Source organism: Ornithodoros turicata, chromosome 3 (assembly GCF_037126465.1).
Source record: "Ornithodoros turicata isolate Travis chromosome 3, ASM3712646v1, whole genome shotgun sequence".
Classification (NCBI taxonomy): Eukaryota; Metazoa; Arthropoda; class Arachnida; order Ixodida; family Argasidae; genus Ornithodoros; species Ornithodoros turicata.
In genome coordinates, this window is record NC_088203.1 from 8,753,050 (window position 1) to 8,772,393 (window position 19,344).

Below are 19,344 nucleotides of genomic sequence, written 5' to 3' on the forward strand. Positions count from 1 at the left end.
ATCATCTCCGTTTATCTGATCAACGGCCAATATCTATATATATCTACCGTACCCACCGCTGCCGCAAAACAGCAGTTTCTATCGCTTACCGGCATTCACTTTGACTGGTGGTGCCCACAATGCTCCGCAACGCCTTTCGTTCTTGTACGGAAAGCAGATGTCACGCGCCAAGAAAAAAGGAACCAGCCTTGACAGACATCTACGCTCGTAATACACCGGTCACGTCGGCTTCCACGAAAAATAGGAGCAGTTTGCGCGATAGGAAGAGCGTTGCGGATAAAGTCGATTGAAGTTTTTTTATCACTTCGTGAAGCATGACGCTAGCATCCTGCGGTGTCGTGATCAGCGTTATCAGGCTGAAGGAGCTATTACCAAGGCTGACGGTCTCCCCCACCCCTGCTTGCGCTGATGTTGTCAAAGAAAGATTGCAGTAGATAACGAAGACTTTGCGAGGTTAGCGGTCGGCCTGCTATTGCGAACGCGCGGTTCAGTTTCTGTGGATGGTGTTCCGCGATAGTAACATATTATGACGCAGGTCATGCACACCAATGGGCAATATAGTAAGTGAAAAGTCCTCTGTGGTTACGCCGATCTTCGCTTATGTTCGAAAGTTCTGATGCAACAATTTCGCGTGGAACACTGTGCTGCCTTTCTGGCTGTACAAACGTATTCTGCACTAACCCAGAAGTGACATTCCACAAGCCGATCGCAGATCTTCGCCCGCCAGCCCTTTCAGCATGCGACAAAGACAAAAGGTGATGTCTTTGGTATGCTGGCACAAGGACCACTCATTAACTTCTGGGCTCTCTGAAGGGGAGCAGGAGCTTCTAGGGGTATGCATGTCAAAGACCTCTCTCTCAGCTATAATCATCGTTCTTGAACGAAAGAGCACGTCATTTGTTGCAGAATCCATCACAGCCAAAAATTAAAAATTTATGACGGGTGCTTTTTCTGCTACTTTAAGTCAGTCCGAGCTTTTACACGATACCCCCCACATATATCTCCCAGATACACATCAAACAGGCTGAGGCAAGTTTTCCCAGTTTTAGCTTTTTTTATTTTACACACTTGTATTGGAACAACAAGCACCAACCCATGGCACTTTTTTTTTTTCATTTCACACACACACAAACAGACCCAAAGTCACTGCCTGTGAAGTTGATATTTCCACCGGGACATAGTAAGATCACATTAGGAGCTCTTCACGGGTTCCTGCTTGGCCCCGCGCAGCATAGTAAGATCACCTGGAGCAAGTCCCCAGACAGCAGCAGCAGCAGCTGACGCACACTCCAGCACAATGAACGATCACAAAGCAGCAATTCAATCCTGCACCTTTTCTTTTTTTTTCCTTTCTTTTCTTTCGTAATCGCTGTTGTGGCAAATGAGACAGTTTTCATCTGAACAAGAGCCCACAAGTCCCAGGATGTACGTAGTCTGGCTGCGAAGTGCATAAAACTTGATTCACTCCCCCCGAGCTGGTCCCCCACTGGGAAAAGCTCGGGTTGGAGCACGAAGAGGGTCAGACGACAGACGGGGTCAACCATCCAACGTACGGGGTGTAGAAGACGGCAGGAGCAGTCTGGGTCGCCTCCAGCTGCGGTGCCATTGTGAGGAGACATCGTGCGGCCAGGTCACGAATGAGCAGCAGCGTCTGCCGCCTCTCGTGGCCCATCAGGCAAACGGTCGACTCGTCCACCACCCGATGCAACGTCAGGAGATAGGCGTAACGCGCGTTGGCGTCACCCGGAAAGTGGTTGGCGAGGTAAGAGTCCAGCTTCACGCGCTGCGTCCCCAGCTCGGGGAAGTCAATGAAGAAGCGCGAACACATGTAGCGTTGCAGGGCTCGCGTCGTCGGCGACGCGCGAAAGCCCCGCGCCAGAAGGTGGCAATACTTGAGCAGTCCGCCCCCGCGAATCTCTTCGGGACTGCGGGTGGCAATGAGGCGGCGGGAGAGGTGTGAGCAGGCTTCGGCGAAGTTACCGTAGACCGATTCGGCGACCACGGTCGGATAGAAGCCCTCGGCGAGCGGCGCGCACTCCAGGAACAAGAGGAGGGAGTCCAGAAGGATTTGGAAAGAGTCGACGCTGAATTCGAACTGCCGCCTCATGGAGTCCACGAATTTGAGTTCCACGTTGCGGCCGAGCGGGTTGCTGAGGGACATGAGCGACCAGCGGTCGCCGTCTGACGTCACTTTCACCATTTTGTGGACGTAGGCTTCTTTGAGGGCGCACGGCGACGGCCTCTTGCTACCGGGCGTCGAGCACTCGATAAGTTCGCCGAGAGCGTCCAGCACTGCCGCTTTCACCCGGTCAAAGCCACCCTCACCGAGATCGCAACCGAAGATCACGTCCAAGTCATTATACACGGGTGCGGCTTCGGGGGCCAAGACGTAGGAGGCCGCGCCTCCGTTGACGCGCACGTCCCGAACTGTGATGCCTCCTCGGGTCAGGCGTCGTCGGACGCGTATCACCAGGTCACGCAGGCGGGTTTCCAGGGTCGGGAAGTTGCCGCGGCCATGGACAGCCACGGGAGCCTCAACCACGTTTTGAAGTCGCACGACTTGATCGTAGCTGAGCACTGAGAATCGGGGGTCCAGCGTAGAAGAGGATGACGGCGGAGGAGTTGCCATTTTGCGAGTCAACGGGCACCCTCTGCGGAAAGGAAACACTTTAGTCGACACAAATAACCCAAAATACGCAACAATGTCAACATCTTTTTCCCAACAGCTCTTTCAAATGCAAGCAGATGCCAGCGTTCCTATCATACAGGATGCCTGAAGACTGCTCCGACGCCTAACTGAACCACCGGATATGCTCTTACTGTTGACTGAAAGGTGCATGAATTAAGTAATCAGACAAAGAGTGGATAGTGCTCTGTGATGCGTTCCGTCTACGGTGATAGCGAAGAGTCCTTCCATATCCTTTTATCTTTCGTGTGGGGGCAAAGCTCTTAAAACTCTTATGTCTCGTACGAGCCTACACTGCACGTTCCGCGAAAGCAGCCACGCACACAAAAACACTTCAAAAAGGAAAGAGGGCAGAAAAAATGTAATAACCGCGGCACATTCCGTGCCAAGAAGCGCTCGTCAAGACAAACACGACAAAGGACAATCAACTTCTCGGATGTCGAGTGGACGCTGTCTATCCCCCACCGTTGTTCGCGGACGCTTTATCATCGAGGCGGCAAAGGCGAAAGAAAAAAGGAAGGTCTTCCACAATGATAGGCGCGTAATCTGGATTGACAATTGAAACGTGACACCCGGAAATACCAGGCCTGAAGTAACCGTTACATCGAGGCAGATTCGACCTTGAAGACCTCCCTTTGTGGAAGTTATCCAGGGGGTGTCCTTCGAGTTACAGATATGAGACAACCATGAGGTCGCGAAGGAATGTATCCAGCCAGCTCGTAAGCTTGGCTTTCTTCCTTGTTTTTTTTTTTTTTTTTCGTTTGGTTTCATTAGTAGGTGAAACTTGAGAAGTGTGTAGTAGGCCTAAGAATCTGTTGCCAAGTCAAGTGAATTGAAGCCGTTGAAGGGCACATTATCGCGAGATAAGAAATGGACGAGTAGCGCAGGGTTGGTTGACACAGCATCATGACGGCGCACACTTTCTTCTGCCTTGACAGGCTTTCGCGGGACAAACATTCTCGAGACGAGGCAACGACAAGGCGTTACCCTCGACAGGCAACACTGAGGCCAAAGGAGTTTTAGGGAATCGCTACAAAATCCTAAAGTTTACACTGTGGAAAGTGACTGTTCTGAGGCTGGGGCACACAAACAGACAAGCACAATACAAGCCTCGATACATTTAGAACATGAACAGTTGAAATATGGCACTCAATAGACCTCTCCATGTTTGTACACAAATGACGTCATAGTGGTGGACAGCGCCACCAATTTGGTAGAGTTGAACTACGCTCGATGCCACGGTCTTGGGGTAATTACGACGGTCCCTAGAAGGGACACGACTTCCGGTCCTACTTTTTTCTTTTTTCAATAGGAGGCGGCGAACAAGTGCCCATTCGTGGAACCCAGCCCTCCCCTTCAGATTTGTTTCGGTTTCAGTCAGTCCACCAACGTCATGATGACGTTTCTCGGGTAGAGGTCTATTAGGTAGGGTACATGACCGGCAATCGAAAGGTGCCTGGTTCAAATCCGCTTTCTGGCTTTTTTCGACGACTGCCACATTTCAAAGGTCTAATGATGCTGAACTATAGCGTGACTGGTCATAGCCTCCTATATACTGATCAGTATATAGGAGGCTATGGACTGGCATAGCGACAGTTATCTTCTTCGAAGAGCACTCTCAGCCACGTTCGAGTCATGGCTTCTGAAGAGCAAGCATGGAAAGCAATCTCTGACGAACTGCAGAACCATCCCCAAGCAGCACAACATCTTCGCCCAATATTGGACCGATATTGGCAGTCCTAGCGGGACACACAGGCATATTGCAGTGTCCTGCACAGCTAACCGCTGTGAAAACAGAAGAAAAAGAAGTTTCGAAAAAATGCGAAGTTTGCGACCGTGCAAATGGAGAGAAAACAGCTCAGTTGTCAGTGAATATGGTGCCAGCGTCAAATATAAATAGATTTCTCGCATATTAATTTTATGTTCAAAGGTGGCGATTGGAGCATACTTTTGGAAGCGAAAACTTCCACGTGCCTTTAAAATTGACGATTTTTTATTTCTTTAACATTTTTTGTTGACTCAGGAACATTTAGGATTTCACTCGAATCCAAAATTCAATAATGCCATCTCTTTATAACAACACCGCCCTCACCGCATCTATTTGTTGTTGGCCCGAACTGATCTGGCCAGATCTGACTGCCTTCCTGGTCCCTTTCCACCTATACCTATCTAGTGACCACTTCCACCTGCCTGCCTGCCAGTTTGTTATTGAGCATCGGATTTTCCCCGTTCCCAGGCGGTATACAAGAGAAAGGCATCCGAGCGAGTTTTTACGGGGCGAGTGAAAACAGGTTTCCATCAAAACGGGATCTCGGATGTTCAAGGCCGTTCGCTCCGTTAATCAGCTGCGATGAAGCAATGAATCAAAGGAGTCCCGGATAACTATCCAACAGCTGAGTTAACATTTCAGCCACCGGGACACTCTGCAAAGTTAGAGAACATTGAACGGATAGCCTTGAACGGCGGAATATTGATACGTCGGTCGCTCTCTGGAAGGTTCGATACCTTCGGGCGAGCTTTTCGTTTTAACATAATTGTAAATGTTTTAACTGGAGTTTTTTTTTTTTTTTTTTTTTGCAGTGGGTGGGGGGTGGTTCGAAAAGCACATCCTTTGGAACTGTCGCGGTCGGATGTAAAGGTAGACAACATGCTGAAATGAAGCACTGCCGCCAGGATGTGATAATCAGAACGAGTGTTATCGGAGAAACAGATAACACTCGAAACAAAAGAGTGGCAAATCGCACCAAAATACACAGAAGAGCTATAAATACTGTCCAGGATAATTGTGTTAAATATAGTACGCCAATGAGAACAAACACTGCACGCGCTACAAGGCTTGGTCTGGCTAGCTTGACTGTCGGAAGGCCTAGCAGCAAGCAAAAAATCACTGCTAACTAGGCGTCATTAATCAGCCAGAGGGCAAAGCTGACGAAGCCATTAAAAATCGAGCAAGCACCAAGGACCCTCTCCACCCTCCTCACTTGCAAAGGCAAGGACGTAACATTTGCATATGGGGCCACCGTCAGAACCCCACTGAACAACGACCTCAGAAAGGAAGGCAAAAGAAAGAAAAAGAAGAAAACGGCAAAGCTGGAGCGTAAAAACGGACAAGGATCTTCAGAAGAAACCCTATCCCCTTTAGCGCAGCGCTTCCGCATATCACATAGTGCAAGAAAAGATGAAAACGAAACGCTTGCGCCAGCAGGGTTGCGTAGCCTCGCTGTCACGGCTGGCCAATTACATACTACAGTCCATTGCCGTTCTCAGACGGAGTCGTGCCCCCTGCGAAACTTCGGTTAGGCCGGAGGTCCCACGGGAATGCGTTCAGTTTCGCGTAGCAGACGAATTCAATAAAGCAGACTCTAGTCTGCTTTGAAAAAGCCGCGGCGCCGACACAGATCGCACTTCCGTATCTGCTATTTTTCTTTTTACTTTCCCTTATGCGGCGCCGTCAAATTTGGAGCTACATATATCCCCACGTGGCAAGGTCTCGAAAAGGAGATATTTTAGTACACGGCAGACGAAACGTGATTTGTCTCAGCCAGAGGTGACCCAACAGACGACAATCGTCCCCGAAATCCATTCAACGTACATACCCGGCACGAAGCAGACAGTTTCACGTTGCGGAAAGTATGAGACGTGAAGCAGTAAATTTAACGCAGAAAGAACAACATCTGTAATTCATTCCACCAGTGAATCGCTTTGGTTGAATGAAACCATAAATACCGGTCCAAATACGTGAACATATGTTGGCAGGCGGAGCCGGCGCAAAAAGCATACAGAGCGTTGAAAAGCAGAAACTATCTAAGTCCTTCTGCTGGGCAATTGAACTCACCTCGTAGTTTCCGTTCTAGAGCAGCACCTCAGTAAAACGGCTCACGTTCGTTGCGTCCAGAAAAATTCCAGAGGAGAACAGGAACGCACGGACTCGATGGCTGCTCAACAACGTCTGATGTGAGAGATGCCGTCGACACGAAGGAAGCTGCAGCGCTGCTCCGTTGCCAAGGGAACGCTCGCGCATGCGCAGACAGGCGCACCCACGCATACACGCTCGTTTCTGCTGTACCGTGATAATTACCGTTCACCTCAATCTGGTGCTTTTGTTCGCGACCTTGCCGAAATAAAAGAAGTGAGACAAGTTAAGTCACATTTAAATTTATAATTTCCGAGTCCCCTTGAACGGGCAGCACCTCCGTCAAATATACGATGTAATCGTGAGAGCGAATAAATAAGCAGACGATCACAGCGCGTGATTACGTCTGCGACAGGCTGCGGTAACATACACGAGTGTCGCTCGTGATGTGATAAATGTGAACTTGTTTTTTCCAGCGAAGGTTGGCATGATAAACTGACGCGGAGTGTTCTATCTTTGCTTTCTATCACAAAGATGTGACAACCCGTGATGTCGTCTGCCTTTGCTTATCCACGTTTTTGCAGACGACCTATTATGAGTATAATCAGCGCTAGTATAATGTTTATGTTGACACGAATAGGAAGTCACACAGTGGCAGCAAATTTGCGTGGGAGGATGCTATTCGTAGCAGAAGTTTCGATCGCTGGGAGTTATGACGTCACGCAGCAGGTAGTGACGTCATAGGAATGCGTGGGCGAAATTCGTATAGTGTATTGACCAGCTATGACGTTAGAAGCTTCTAGTTCGCAGTCAACGCGCAGCAGAATTTTCGGTGGGAGAAAAGCATGAGCCACTATCTCTCCGTCGTTTAGTGTTGTGGTTTATATCAGAATTAGGAATGCGCAACGGAAGATTTGAACAAACGTTTCGCAACGTTTTTTGTTGGGTAATGGGGTGGGGGAGCTTTGGTTTAGGAAGGGCATATGTGACATTTACCCTGTATTTACACGAGCGACATTCCCACTATATTAATATTCTAGTGGAAGAAAAAACAAAAACCTGCTCACGGAGCCGATGTTCTGCCCAGTGTTATGTTGAGCATTCACACGGTGCCGAAATATCGGGAGTAACGTATTGCAGACGACACCGTGTATTCACACGAGCGAGGTTCCCCAGAATACCCCAGCGGAAGATGAGAAAAACGTCATAGCTTTCTGCTGTGACGTGAGCGCGAGCGCTCAACGTCGTGTCTTCACGTGCACTGCCACTGCTAACCGTGGGGAATATCCTGCGACACAGCCACAAGATATTCCGTAGCAGACGACAGGAAATGGCGCTGACGGTGTCATCTGCTAAGTGTCGTCTGCTCAACATAACACGGGGTGGGACTTCGGCTCCGTGCGCAGTTTTCTTTTTTTTTTTCCTTTCTTCTTCTTCTTTTTCTTCCACTAGAATATTCTGTGAGGATGCCGCTCGTGTGAATACACGGTTAGGAGATGCGTTTTTTCCCGTCGTATGCTGCGGATTACTCTTGGCTGTGTCGCAGGATATACCCCACGGTTAGCAGTGCATGTGAAGACACGACATTGAGCGTTCGCGCTCACGTAACAGCAGAAAGCTATGACGTTTTTCGCATCTTCCACTGGAGTATTCTGGGGAATGTCGTTCGTCTGAGTATACATAGTTAGAGAGCGTGACACTGTGAGTGTGTACATATATTAGTTGCGTGGAGTGTTGACCTACATGAATACTGATTCATGTTGAAATCGGCACGAATCTTACATGTATTCGATCCATTCAAATGTCACTCACAATACTTTGCAGTCTCACACTTGAACATCAGGAGGGTGCTGTTCTCACAGCTGCAATTGTGAAGTATACTACAAGGTGTTCATGGGTATAAACCCTCGACTCTTTCCTACACACCCAGCGATGTTTGCGTGTTTTAAGTTTTAAAAATTTTTTTTTCTTCTTTTTCAGTATTCGCATATTATAACAAGGACGAGTCCTAATTTCTGAGCTCTTTCCATGGGGAACTCCCGACACCTTGCGAAGTGGTCGACAGCGTTGGCGTTTGTTTAGTCGCTGTCATCTACTAATTCATTCCGCGCCCTGAAGTGCACAGCTAGAAACCTTACCACCCAAAGGTTACTTATAGTTCGGGTTACTCTGTTCTACGTTCAAGAGCGTTAGAACGTTGATGTTTCATATATGAAATTCCCAGAACACATAAATTGTCTTATTATCTTTCTTTCGTTGGCAAGCGCACCACTAACAATGGCTAATCAAGTATTCCGCATGACGGGAGTCAGCGGGACATGACAGTGTTGCCAACAAGGATTACGCCCACGTAAAGCCTAATGCAACCGGACATGCACGTCAAAATAAGCGTCAAGAAATATACTGAACGATAATCACGTTCTCACACACAATATCGACATTTCCTCTCTCCTGACTCCATTCAAGCATAGCGGCTTCATTGAAAGCAAAAACAAAGAGGAATGCAATAGCAGAAGCACGCCTGCTGGACAAGTGTCGTCTGCAAAGACAAGCTGTCGAAAGTGAAAGCTGTGTATCAAGCCTCTCGTGCCCTTGAAAAGGACTGTGTCGTTAATGGGTCATTGAAAAGAATCTGGATATTCCGTCGTTCGATCTTAAACCTTATTTCAGCCAATCATGTCGATTCCAATAAGTATCTGCGGTGTTCGCCTCCCGACTTGTCGCCGAGATATCTACATCCTCCCATAAGCATTGAATGAACATTTCCAAGATCTAATCAATGGATGTACAGCTCCAGCCAACCTTAATAATAACACTGAAAAAAAAAAAATGGTCCCATTTCCAAGTGCGATAACAGCCACCCTGGGGGGCACTGGAGGATTTTTTTTTTTGTTATTAAAAAATTATTGCGTTAAACTAACAGAATAATTTGTTCAATTACGATTTCCTCATGACCCCAAGGGTTGCTGTAATCACGCTCGGGGGAAACCATATTTTTTCAGTGTTACTATTAAGGTTGATGGGAGCTGTACCGCCCATAAGCATGACAGAGACAGACGTATTATCTGCTTATCACAGTTCAACATTATGAATCCTATTATGTGTATACCGTATAGGCCATGTCAGATACGTAAAGCGGTAGTTCTAGGTATTTGGAGGATGACGAGGCATTGAGTTGAATAAGAAAAACATACTAAATCTCAACTTTTTAATTGAAAACTAGAAAAACGGACGTCTTCCTGACATGCGCGTTCAATTAAATTACGAAAAGCGCTTAGCAAATACCAGCGTTGTCATCACATTATACGTTTCTGTACACGCTATCCTTCCATTAGCTGAGAACGTCCGCTATTTTTATATAGTATCGCTCCTGTTTAGCGCAAACCACTTACTGTCCAGTAGCTCAACCCGGCAGCGCGCTCTCATGCCCTTATGATATTAACTGGGAAGCTAACTTCTCAGAAATTAATCTCAGCGTTAATGCACCGACACAGCTGCGCGACAGAAACGTCCACGCCAGAATAAAAGAAGCTAAGAAAAAAAAAAAAAAAACAGTGTGAAGCACACCGTTGCAGCGTGTCCTTGAGATACACTGGACGGATCCTTTCGGCCGTTGAGGCGAGGTATTACTCTACATCGTTATAACAGCGCGTTCTAAATGAACTTTGGCAAAATGCCAACAGTGCTGCAAAGCTGCACTGGCAGACGTATCACCTTCACGTAGAACATTCATTTTTTTTTCTGCTCTACCGTCAATTTAGGGCACATGCGTGTGCTTGACGCTCCGGTTTTATTACAGCCGCTTCGTACACACCGCTACCTCACCTTGCATGTTTGTTTATTTATTTCGTGCAAAACAAAAGATATAACTCTCGTCCTCTCGCTCTGGCACCTTCGATCCTACAAGATCCGGATTGCGTATATAACCTCCAGTTGCACCGGAGTCACTCATAAAAACAATTAACCCGATGTTTTTATATTTATTTATTTTTTTCTTGTATAATATGCGAGCTTTCAAATACAAAGTCTGGTTCGTGGCCTGATGTCTGTAGCTACAGATCCGTGACAGCTTCGATGCGACAAGCAAACAAAAGAGAGGAGATACTGGAGTGAATTCGCTTCCGGGTATTTTGGGACGTTTCGGGGATTTCGGATTTTCCGTTGTCATCGATGGCGGCCACAACAGACGTAGCGGCATCTCGCACTTTAGCCATGTAAAGTAAATAGGTTATTTTATTACGAATAAATAAATATGATATTACAAGACGGAGAAAAAGAAGCAATGGCATGGTAGAGTACATACAGCATTCGCTTTCTGGTCATGCTGTAGACTGAGAGGTGGGGGACCAAGTCCCGCCACCAAGTGTGCTGTTTCGGGTTTTCCCTAAGTTTCCCGACAGTTTTTTCCACTGGTTACTCCTGAAGTGTGCCTAGGACGCTTAGTAAGCCCGTCTTCCAATTCGCCCCGCTGTTTCCTCTCCCCGTGTGTCTGTATCAACACGGAATATGTTATTTAAAAAAAAAACCTCTCACGGACCTTCCGAGCCATTACAGTGAACCCTCGTTAGTATGACCATGGTCGTTCCCGAAAATTTTGGTCATAATGCGGAATTGTCATATTAACGGGGGGATTTGCAGAGGTTTCATTGCATTGTTCCCCAGGAGTATGGCCGTAAAGCGTGTATGTCAGGTTATCGGAGGTCACATTAACGAGGGTTCACTGATTTGGAAATACTTAATTAATAATCAAAGAATGACAGTTGATGAAGAGGCACCAGCGGTTGGGTTCTAACCCGCACCCCTCAGATTTCCTTGTTGGTTCTTCTATGTTTTTTTTTTAATTTATTAGTTTTTATTACACGGTGCTACGTACATGAGGGTATGACATGATGAATAATAAATTCTTTACACAGCGTGCATTTCATTGTGCGATATGCTTCACAGAATACAACAACAACAAGAAAAAAAAAGCAATGACTGATAAAATGCTTATGGACATGTCAAAATTACAAGCTTCACATTAACAGAGTCATCAACTGAACCTGTTACTTCTACTACTTCTACGTTCTGATTGCCTCAACTTCTTACTACTACAACGTTTATTGAACGACAAATGGCTTGGCCAGCGCGCGTTGGTGACACCACTGAACACTGGGAGGTGGTGGGTTCGAACCCTAGCACCGGCTTCTGCTGTCTCAGGTTTTCCCGGCGTTTTCCGGGCGAATATCGGTACAGTCCCCGTGAAGTCGGCCCAGGACGAGTACTAACCCCCCATTCCTTTCTCCTGTCCTCTCTTCGTCTATACGCCGTTCATAGCCACAGCTGCTTCGCGGCGCTAACACGAATTTAAAAAAAAATGAATGAAAGTGTTCTTTTCAAAACCGCAAAATGAAGCCTCTGATTCCGCAACCCTACCGGATGTCCTACAGTAATAAACAAATAAAATGAAAAAGAATAGGCGAAGCAGTGATCGACGTAAGAGGGAGAGAGAGAGAGTGGAGCATGCGAAGACTGATACAGGGCATAGAAACACACAAGACATGGGCTCCTGTATACAGGCTCGCAACTCAAACTGTAATGTGCTTGCGCTGTGTAGCTGCACGCTGCATTCGACAATGCTTTTCTATAGCTCGTGTCATGGCTACCTCAACCGAAACCTTAATTGTTCCCCAAGTGTTCAGAAAGAAACCGGAACCAGACATATCCGGCTTCTATTTCCAGTTATCACCTTGCTGCTTTTTCCATTACTGTAAACAAACATTCCGAGTAATTGACCCCTTTCTTTATCACCGAGAAGAAATAAGAAAAACATACGTTAGTCCCGCTCTTAGATAAGGCGTTGCAGTTTTCCGCTTACTTTCGTGGGTCGTCTGATTATTAAGCTGAAAAAGTTCACTCGTTCGCTCGTTCACTTCCCAGGCAGCACAATGTACCAAAAGTCGAGTGCAATAGGGGTGGACGGTATATGTCTTATCAATGTTCTTTAGTTGCAAGCGCGTGTTCAAGGCCGTCCACCTACCCGTCCACCCCTATTGCACTCGACTTTCAGTACATTGTGCTGCTTGGGTTAATACCAATTATCGCCCAGATATCAGTATGAACAATTATTATCTCAAGATTTGGACGGAGAACTCGAAGTGACGGCACCAGAGGCGCAACAGTCGCACGTCGTGGCTACACCTGTGGACCGTCTGGCGTGCTTCACTTTTCTTGGTTCCTATACCTGATGACGTCCAACATGACGTCACGGCGCGAGTGGTGACGCCGAGAGACGTCGGGACTCGGAAGTGAGCACGTTTTTCGTGGTACTCACGCGCTCGTCGCTGCGTCTCGCGTTTGGCGGGACTTTTCGGGATCTTACTTTTTTCTCTCGGCTCGAGGGTGTCGGATGTGTGTTCTACGAGAATCCTGAAGAAGGAAAATCACAGAGTGGAACACAACTTGCCGATGGACGGCAGGACAGTCAGCCACAGTACTTTCTTGACATCAAGAGGACTCTTTCACGTATTTGTGTCCTTGCCCTCCGCGACTTGCTGTGAATCGCCCACAGCTGAGTAGTACGTGCTCGGTGTCCTCTGGCACTCCACATAGGGCACAGTCTATAGTGAGGGAACTACCCCGTTATGGTGTAGGGTGGCGTGTCCAAGGGCGTTCAGCCGGGATCGGTGAAGTAATGATTCCAGTGACTGGGGCGTCCTTGAAAATATTCGATGTGTGATGTGGGGATCTGTCCTATATGGAGGCAGGTGGTGGTGGTGGTGGTGCTAATGAAAGAGCTTGAAGTTGTCGGCCTCACAGGTGGACAACGTCACGACTAACGCCCTGGAGGAATGTGCGTCCTGGGCCGACTTCAAAGGGAACTGTGCCGACATATGTCTGACAGCGACTGAGGAAAAACCCCAGCCAGCACAGCCGACACCGGTCTATGGAGACAGTGATTTCGGTTGCCTCATGTTCAACCAATCACCCTTCATTATTCAACTTCGCAGAAGACATAGGACACGTTACGCCTCGGAGCTAGTAAATGCGCTGGTGAGAGTTGAAGTGCAAGGTGGTCAGCTATACTTCGTTGACGCGGATGCCAACGTCACTCGGTGTCCACTGTATCCAGATGTAGAAGGTGTGGTTTGGACATCGTTATTTGATTAATCAAGAGGAGCTCGGTCTCGCAAGCTCTCGCGAACTCCGTGTGCATGGCAGAACGTTATATAGCTCGATGTTTCTCTTCTCTCAACGCTGACTTCCGCCGTTCACAAGAGACGTCGCGTCGGGCGACATCGAGTGGAATTGGCAACGCCACGAAGACACAGAAAGCCTGCCCCCTCTTTCTCCTACACAAACTCGAGGTGTCGTCTGCTTCAGTCGATTGCCGCAAACGATTTCAAGCACAGACTTTCTGTGGCTACCGGTGGCTTCCCATGCGGCCCATGGAGGCTCGTATCCATAGCTGCAGGCCGAATGCACAGTCGTGATTGGAGGACTCTCAATGACGTAGTAGATACAGAAAGCCTGTCCCCTCTTTCTCCTACACAAACTCGAGGTGTCGTCTGCTTCAGTCGACGGCTGCGGACGATTTCAAGCACAGGCTTTCAGTGGCTGCCAGTGGCTTCCCATGCGGCTCATGGCGACTCGTATCCATAGCTGTAGCCGCCGATAGTACGGTCGTGATTGGAGAAATCATGCTTTGTTTACTCCGGTGACTACGTGAGGCCGACAACGGCAAGCCCTTTCACCATCACCACCACCACTCCGGATGACGTTGGAACTGGGCGTTACTCTGACGCGCGGTTAATGCTCTCTGATGTAAACGAGAGAACGTGCAATGAGACACTGCTTGTTAATTGTATCCTGTGAAATGTCTCCACGCGGGTAACAATTTCCCTTTCCATATCCTAGTAGCATCCCGCAACAGTTACACAAACGCGTCCGACCCAATACTGACAAGCCCATATACACACACCACATAGAGCAAATCCATGCAGTAACCCAGATGTTTCCATTTGCAGTGATCAAACAGGCGTCCCGCTTTTCTAATGCCAATACATCACACAGTGTGCTACGGGCTACGGCTAACCTCAGGAAGTGCAACAGGACGTCCGGCAATGATATCGAACTGTTTCTCGAATGCTATATACGCGTACTTGAGCCGCGACTTGTTACGCCGTTACTTCTGCATCAGGACCACGATATTTTTCGTAGCCCTCGGTCAAAGTCACCTATATAGCATGGGTACTAGGATATGCTCGCAGTAAGGAGCAATCGTCGCCATTTCATTTCGCCACTTGGGGATGTCGTTGTCTGGGATATCTGTTGGACAGAACGCAAAACTGTCTCAGCTAATGATGACCGCGCTCTGATCCACTTCGCATGTCCAGGTGGCGCAGCATGCAGTAGCGGGGCAACGTGGAAATGAAATGGCGTCGATAACCTGTCTCGGTATAGTCTCGGTGCTTCGGTGACGGCATTTCGATCATTCGGTATGGCTTCACGAACCTGTGGTAGGTTACTGCGCGTCCCTCAACCTTGGACTTTATTTGTTTGGCTTAACCTAAGTGGGAAACAACTTTGTGGGCCAGATACTTTCTGTAAAGCGAGGTTCCATGTATATCTGGAGGTGCCATGTATATCTATGAGTAACGAAGCATTTATGTAGTGAGTACTTTGTATACAGGGTGTCCCAGAAAACATGTCATTGAATTATAACAAAAAAACTACACCACTTAGGGTCATGCGGTCAATGGCATTTGTTCTTACTGGGTTTTTGCCGCCTCCTCATGTGAATGTCGTGTAACGTAAGTTTAATTATGTAAATTTTTGCGAGCTTAAGTCGGAAATTTGCCTAGTAAAGGTCACTTTTTTACCTCACCAATGTGAAGAGCGTGTCTAATTTAGTCAAATTAATGATAATTGACAGGAATATTCAGGAGCTATCCCATCGGGAAAAATAGCCGAACATCATGCTCTACGGAGGTCGCACAGAATAGCGCACGATGAATTTTTCAGCGCAATCTTTGTCAGTCCGACGAAAGGAGGTTGGAAACCCAGCCCTCCCCGACATCGCAGAAAGAGATAAAACAGGCACGGCTTATCACGTCCGACTTTCGCTGGGATAATGCTTTCCCTCTCCCAATTTTAGGAACTGTTACTTTTTCTACTATCACTCTGTGGGCTGGCTTCGGAACCTCCTTTCGTTGCACTGAGAGCGATTGCGCTCAAGAAGTCATCGCGCGTTATGGTCCGATGCCCCGAAAAGCATGATATTCAGCTATTTTTTCCGATGGGATAGCTCGTGAATATCACTGTCGATTATCATGAATTTGAGTGAATTGGGCACGCTCTTCATATTGGTGGGGTAAAAAAGTGACCGTTACTTGGCAAATTTCCGAGTTCAGTTCGCAAATATTTACGTAATTAAACTTGGAGTACATGACATTCACATTAGGAGGTGGCAAAACCCTAATAAGAACAAATGCTGTTGACCGCATGATTCTAGGTGCCGTAGTTTTTTTATTATAATTCAATGACACGTTTTCTGGGACACCCTGTATATCTAGCTCAGTGTTGTTTTAGTGTTGTCATAGGGCCATCGCTGGCGGCAGAGCGTCGAACCGCAACGTTTTTTCGGTTTGTTTCGGGTTCGTGTTTCGGTTTTGGCCATAAAGGTTCGTTCCGGTTCAGCTCCGGAGTTCGCATACATCGGTTCGATTAACCGGTTCAGACGCTGTAAACCGGTTTGGAACCGGTTCGAGGTTCCAATATGCTACAAGATTATACAGGTAGCCACTAAAAATGATAAAATATCTTTCTGTTACGTTTTTTATGCATTTATTTCTGTTTTTCGACCAACAGGACCCTCTTTCATCCCTTCACCGAGCAACGTGCCGAACCGGTAACCGAAGTTTTTATATTGGTTCGGTTTCGGTTCCGGTTCAGTTCCAAGATGGCGCTAGTAATTACGGTTCAGTTCCAGCCAAAAATTCCGGTTAATTCCGGTTTTCGGTTTCGGTTCCGGTTCGATTCAACGCTCTGGTTGGCGGTAAGTTTTTTCGTCACGTGGTCCGATAATGCTACAGACTGACTTACAGGGTCACACCGGCCCTGTAAAGTGATTTCTTTAATGATAGTTACGGTTATTATTATGCAATATGTATGCGTAAAATACAGGGTGTGCTGATATAAAGCATACCAAGGTCTTCTCGTGTAAATCATTGCGGGTATAATTTATCGGCAGGAACCCTCTACCATTACTGCACACAGTCTAAGCGCTCTCAATCACAGTGCACTTGCTCCACATTTAGCTGACATCCACGCGGAGTTGAAATTACTATTTCGCGACGCATTTTTCTTAAAGCCTCATTTGATGTGCGTGAAAGAAAGCTTTAACAGCTGGATAAAAGTCGACTCCGAGAGGAAAAAAAAATAGGACGCCACTTGTTCGAGCAGTTATTAATGGAGACACTAGCTGCGGAGTCGTGTACAACAATGTTCAACATAATGGTTCCCACATATCGTACCGTTAGTCTGCCGCGTATGCGACGGCGATATTCAGAGGAGGTTTTGCCACAGCAGCACGAATTTGCCATTAAAATTTGTTACACTTCTTGATTACTAAATAATGCGCAATGGAGGCTGTACCAAAACAATAAGGAGAGGATAGAGAGGTAGCAAGCGAGCTGGTGATACAGCGATGAAAGATGAAAGTCACTGAAATGGTTAGCCAGCTGTAGGGATCGAACCCACATCTTCTGGATTGCCGATCCAGGGCTCTACCAATTGAGCTAAGCTAACACGCCTCTCCAGTGACTTTCGGGGTGCGTCGATGAGATGTGGGTTCGATCCCTACAGCTGGCTAACCTTTTCAGTGACTTTCATCTTTCATCGTTGATTTCTTAGGCAATTTGAGGCTTTGTTTGTATCTGTCCCTTCTATGTTGTTCCAGCCTCAGAACATCAGTTTATCTCTGGTGATACAGATCCATAGCATAAAAACCCGAGACTGGGGGAGACCTTGTCTCTGTTGTCGTTCTTCTTTTTTTTTTTTTTTGTCCCTCGGTTTCGCGTTTTTAAGTTATGGAACAATAAGGTTCTCGAGAACAACCATATCGAATCTTTTCATTAGTCAATGATGTCGCTGCAGTTGAACGTGCTTGACGTGACGTTCACCACTTTTGATTAGCCAAATTCCAACGACGACGTTTGACAATTATTGAAGGGAACCAGGTGTTTTCCTGATTGAAAACGCTAGGTTGGCTACGAGCTTTCAAGTATCTTTCTTTCTAGCACCCAATAGACGTCTTACAAAACTTGTAGCGCCCTCTGTTGCGCATCTTACCAGAGCCTGCGGGAATTATGGGAAATACAGTCACTAACAATGGAACGCGCATATAGGCGAGACAGACTGGCATACAGCTTCGTTCTTTCAATCATGGGAAATACGTTCTTCGGTGTATAATGTTTTGGGCGAAGCCGTATCGTTTATATAATCCGTATTTTCCGGTGTATAACGCGCACGCGTGTATAATGTGCACCCCTAAAAACGGGCCCAATTTGAAAAATGTTCGATGTATAACGCGCACCGCAATGGTGCTACAAGCTTCTGTACTGCCACCAGTATACAAAATAAACCAAAGCGGTGTATCATATACGTATGCATATGCTATATTTGAAACACATTTAGTCAAATCCGTTAAACTCCGATGCAACAGCGTCGCTGTCATAGTATACTTCAGTCTCCTCCCTGCTTTCCGTTTCGCGTCCCTTCTAAAACACGCCATTCTTCCGAAATGAATTCAAGATTAGTGACTGCTGAATAGCATCCTTAAGCAGCATCGTTAACCTTTTATGAAGTTCAGTGCTCTTTCGCCGGTTTTGTCAACTGGCCCTAAGAGATATGGGAGAAAGCCACAGCACACTCTGGAAGAGCCTAGAATTTGTACGTCACCGACCTGAAAAGGAACTCTACAAGAAAATATTTCCGTGTATAACGCGCACCGTTTAGATAACGCGCAGGACCTCTTCAGAACACTTTTTTTACTGTATAACGCGCGCGTTATACACCGGAAAATACGGGTGGTTTAATGTCAGTTGCGTTTCAACTGATATTTAGCGTGACATTACAACGAATTATGCGTTATTGTTTTTCTACACTAAACAATGCTGTAGTTCGTCGAACAGCATGATTCATTCAATTCATTCAGTGCTTTCACACGTCAAGCGTACTGGAACAGCTGGCCGCACCAGTGCGACCTACATTTCCATTTTTTCTTTCTTTCTATTTCTAATCTAACCTAATCTAGCATGATTGTCGGTGACCCTCGTCGTCGCGCAGCCATCGTGTTCTTCCTTTGCCATGATGAGTATGCTGATTCGGGACAGCATTATCTGTTGAGGTAAAATGAAACAGGGAAAACGTGAAACCCAATCGTCGCGAGCAGTGGCGTATATGGAGAGTGACTGTTTAGGGTTAAACCCGATTCCGCCCGGTTATCCCCCCCCCCCCCCCCCCTCCCTGAACTGACCTTCCAGTCACGATGAAATCCTCAAGTGATGTTTTAACTGAAGACGAACAAAGGTCGCCACATGTAACACATGTAAGAATGGGTCACTTACGTTCCCAGCAATACACCCATGTGTGTCGACACTGTCCATGCCTTCGGGGATCACCGCTGGAAGATCGCGATCCCGCAAAAAAAAAAAAAAAAGAAAGAGAGAGAGATATATATTAGAAGAAAAGGAGAAACAAAAACACCCGATAACACCCGAAAGCACAATTATCGCCCGATTTTTACCCCCCGAATCTGAGAAAG

General features: G+C 47.0%; 1 protein-coding gene across 1 annotated transcript; it reads right to left on the minus strand.

Annotated features, from left to right (window-relative positions):
- Nucleotides 1–1,030: 1,030 nt before the first annotated feature.
- On the minus strand, nucleotides 1,031–6,908 carry LOC135387956 (terminal nucleotidyltransferase 5B-like). The gene is made up of 2 exons (XM_064617199.1): nucleotides 6,522–6,908; nucleotides 1,031–2,651 (listed from the first exon to the last, which is right to left on the minus strand). The coding sequence occupies exon 2, from the start codon at nucleotides 2,627–2,629 to the stop codon at nucleotides 1,520–1,522; it is 1,110 nt and encodes a 369-aa protein (XP_064473269.1). The 5' UTR covers nucleotides 2,630–2,651; nucleotides 6,522–6,908; the 3' UTR covers nucleotides 1,031–1,519.
- Nucleotides 6,909–19,344: the final 12,436 nt, after the last annotated feature.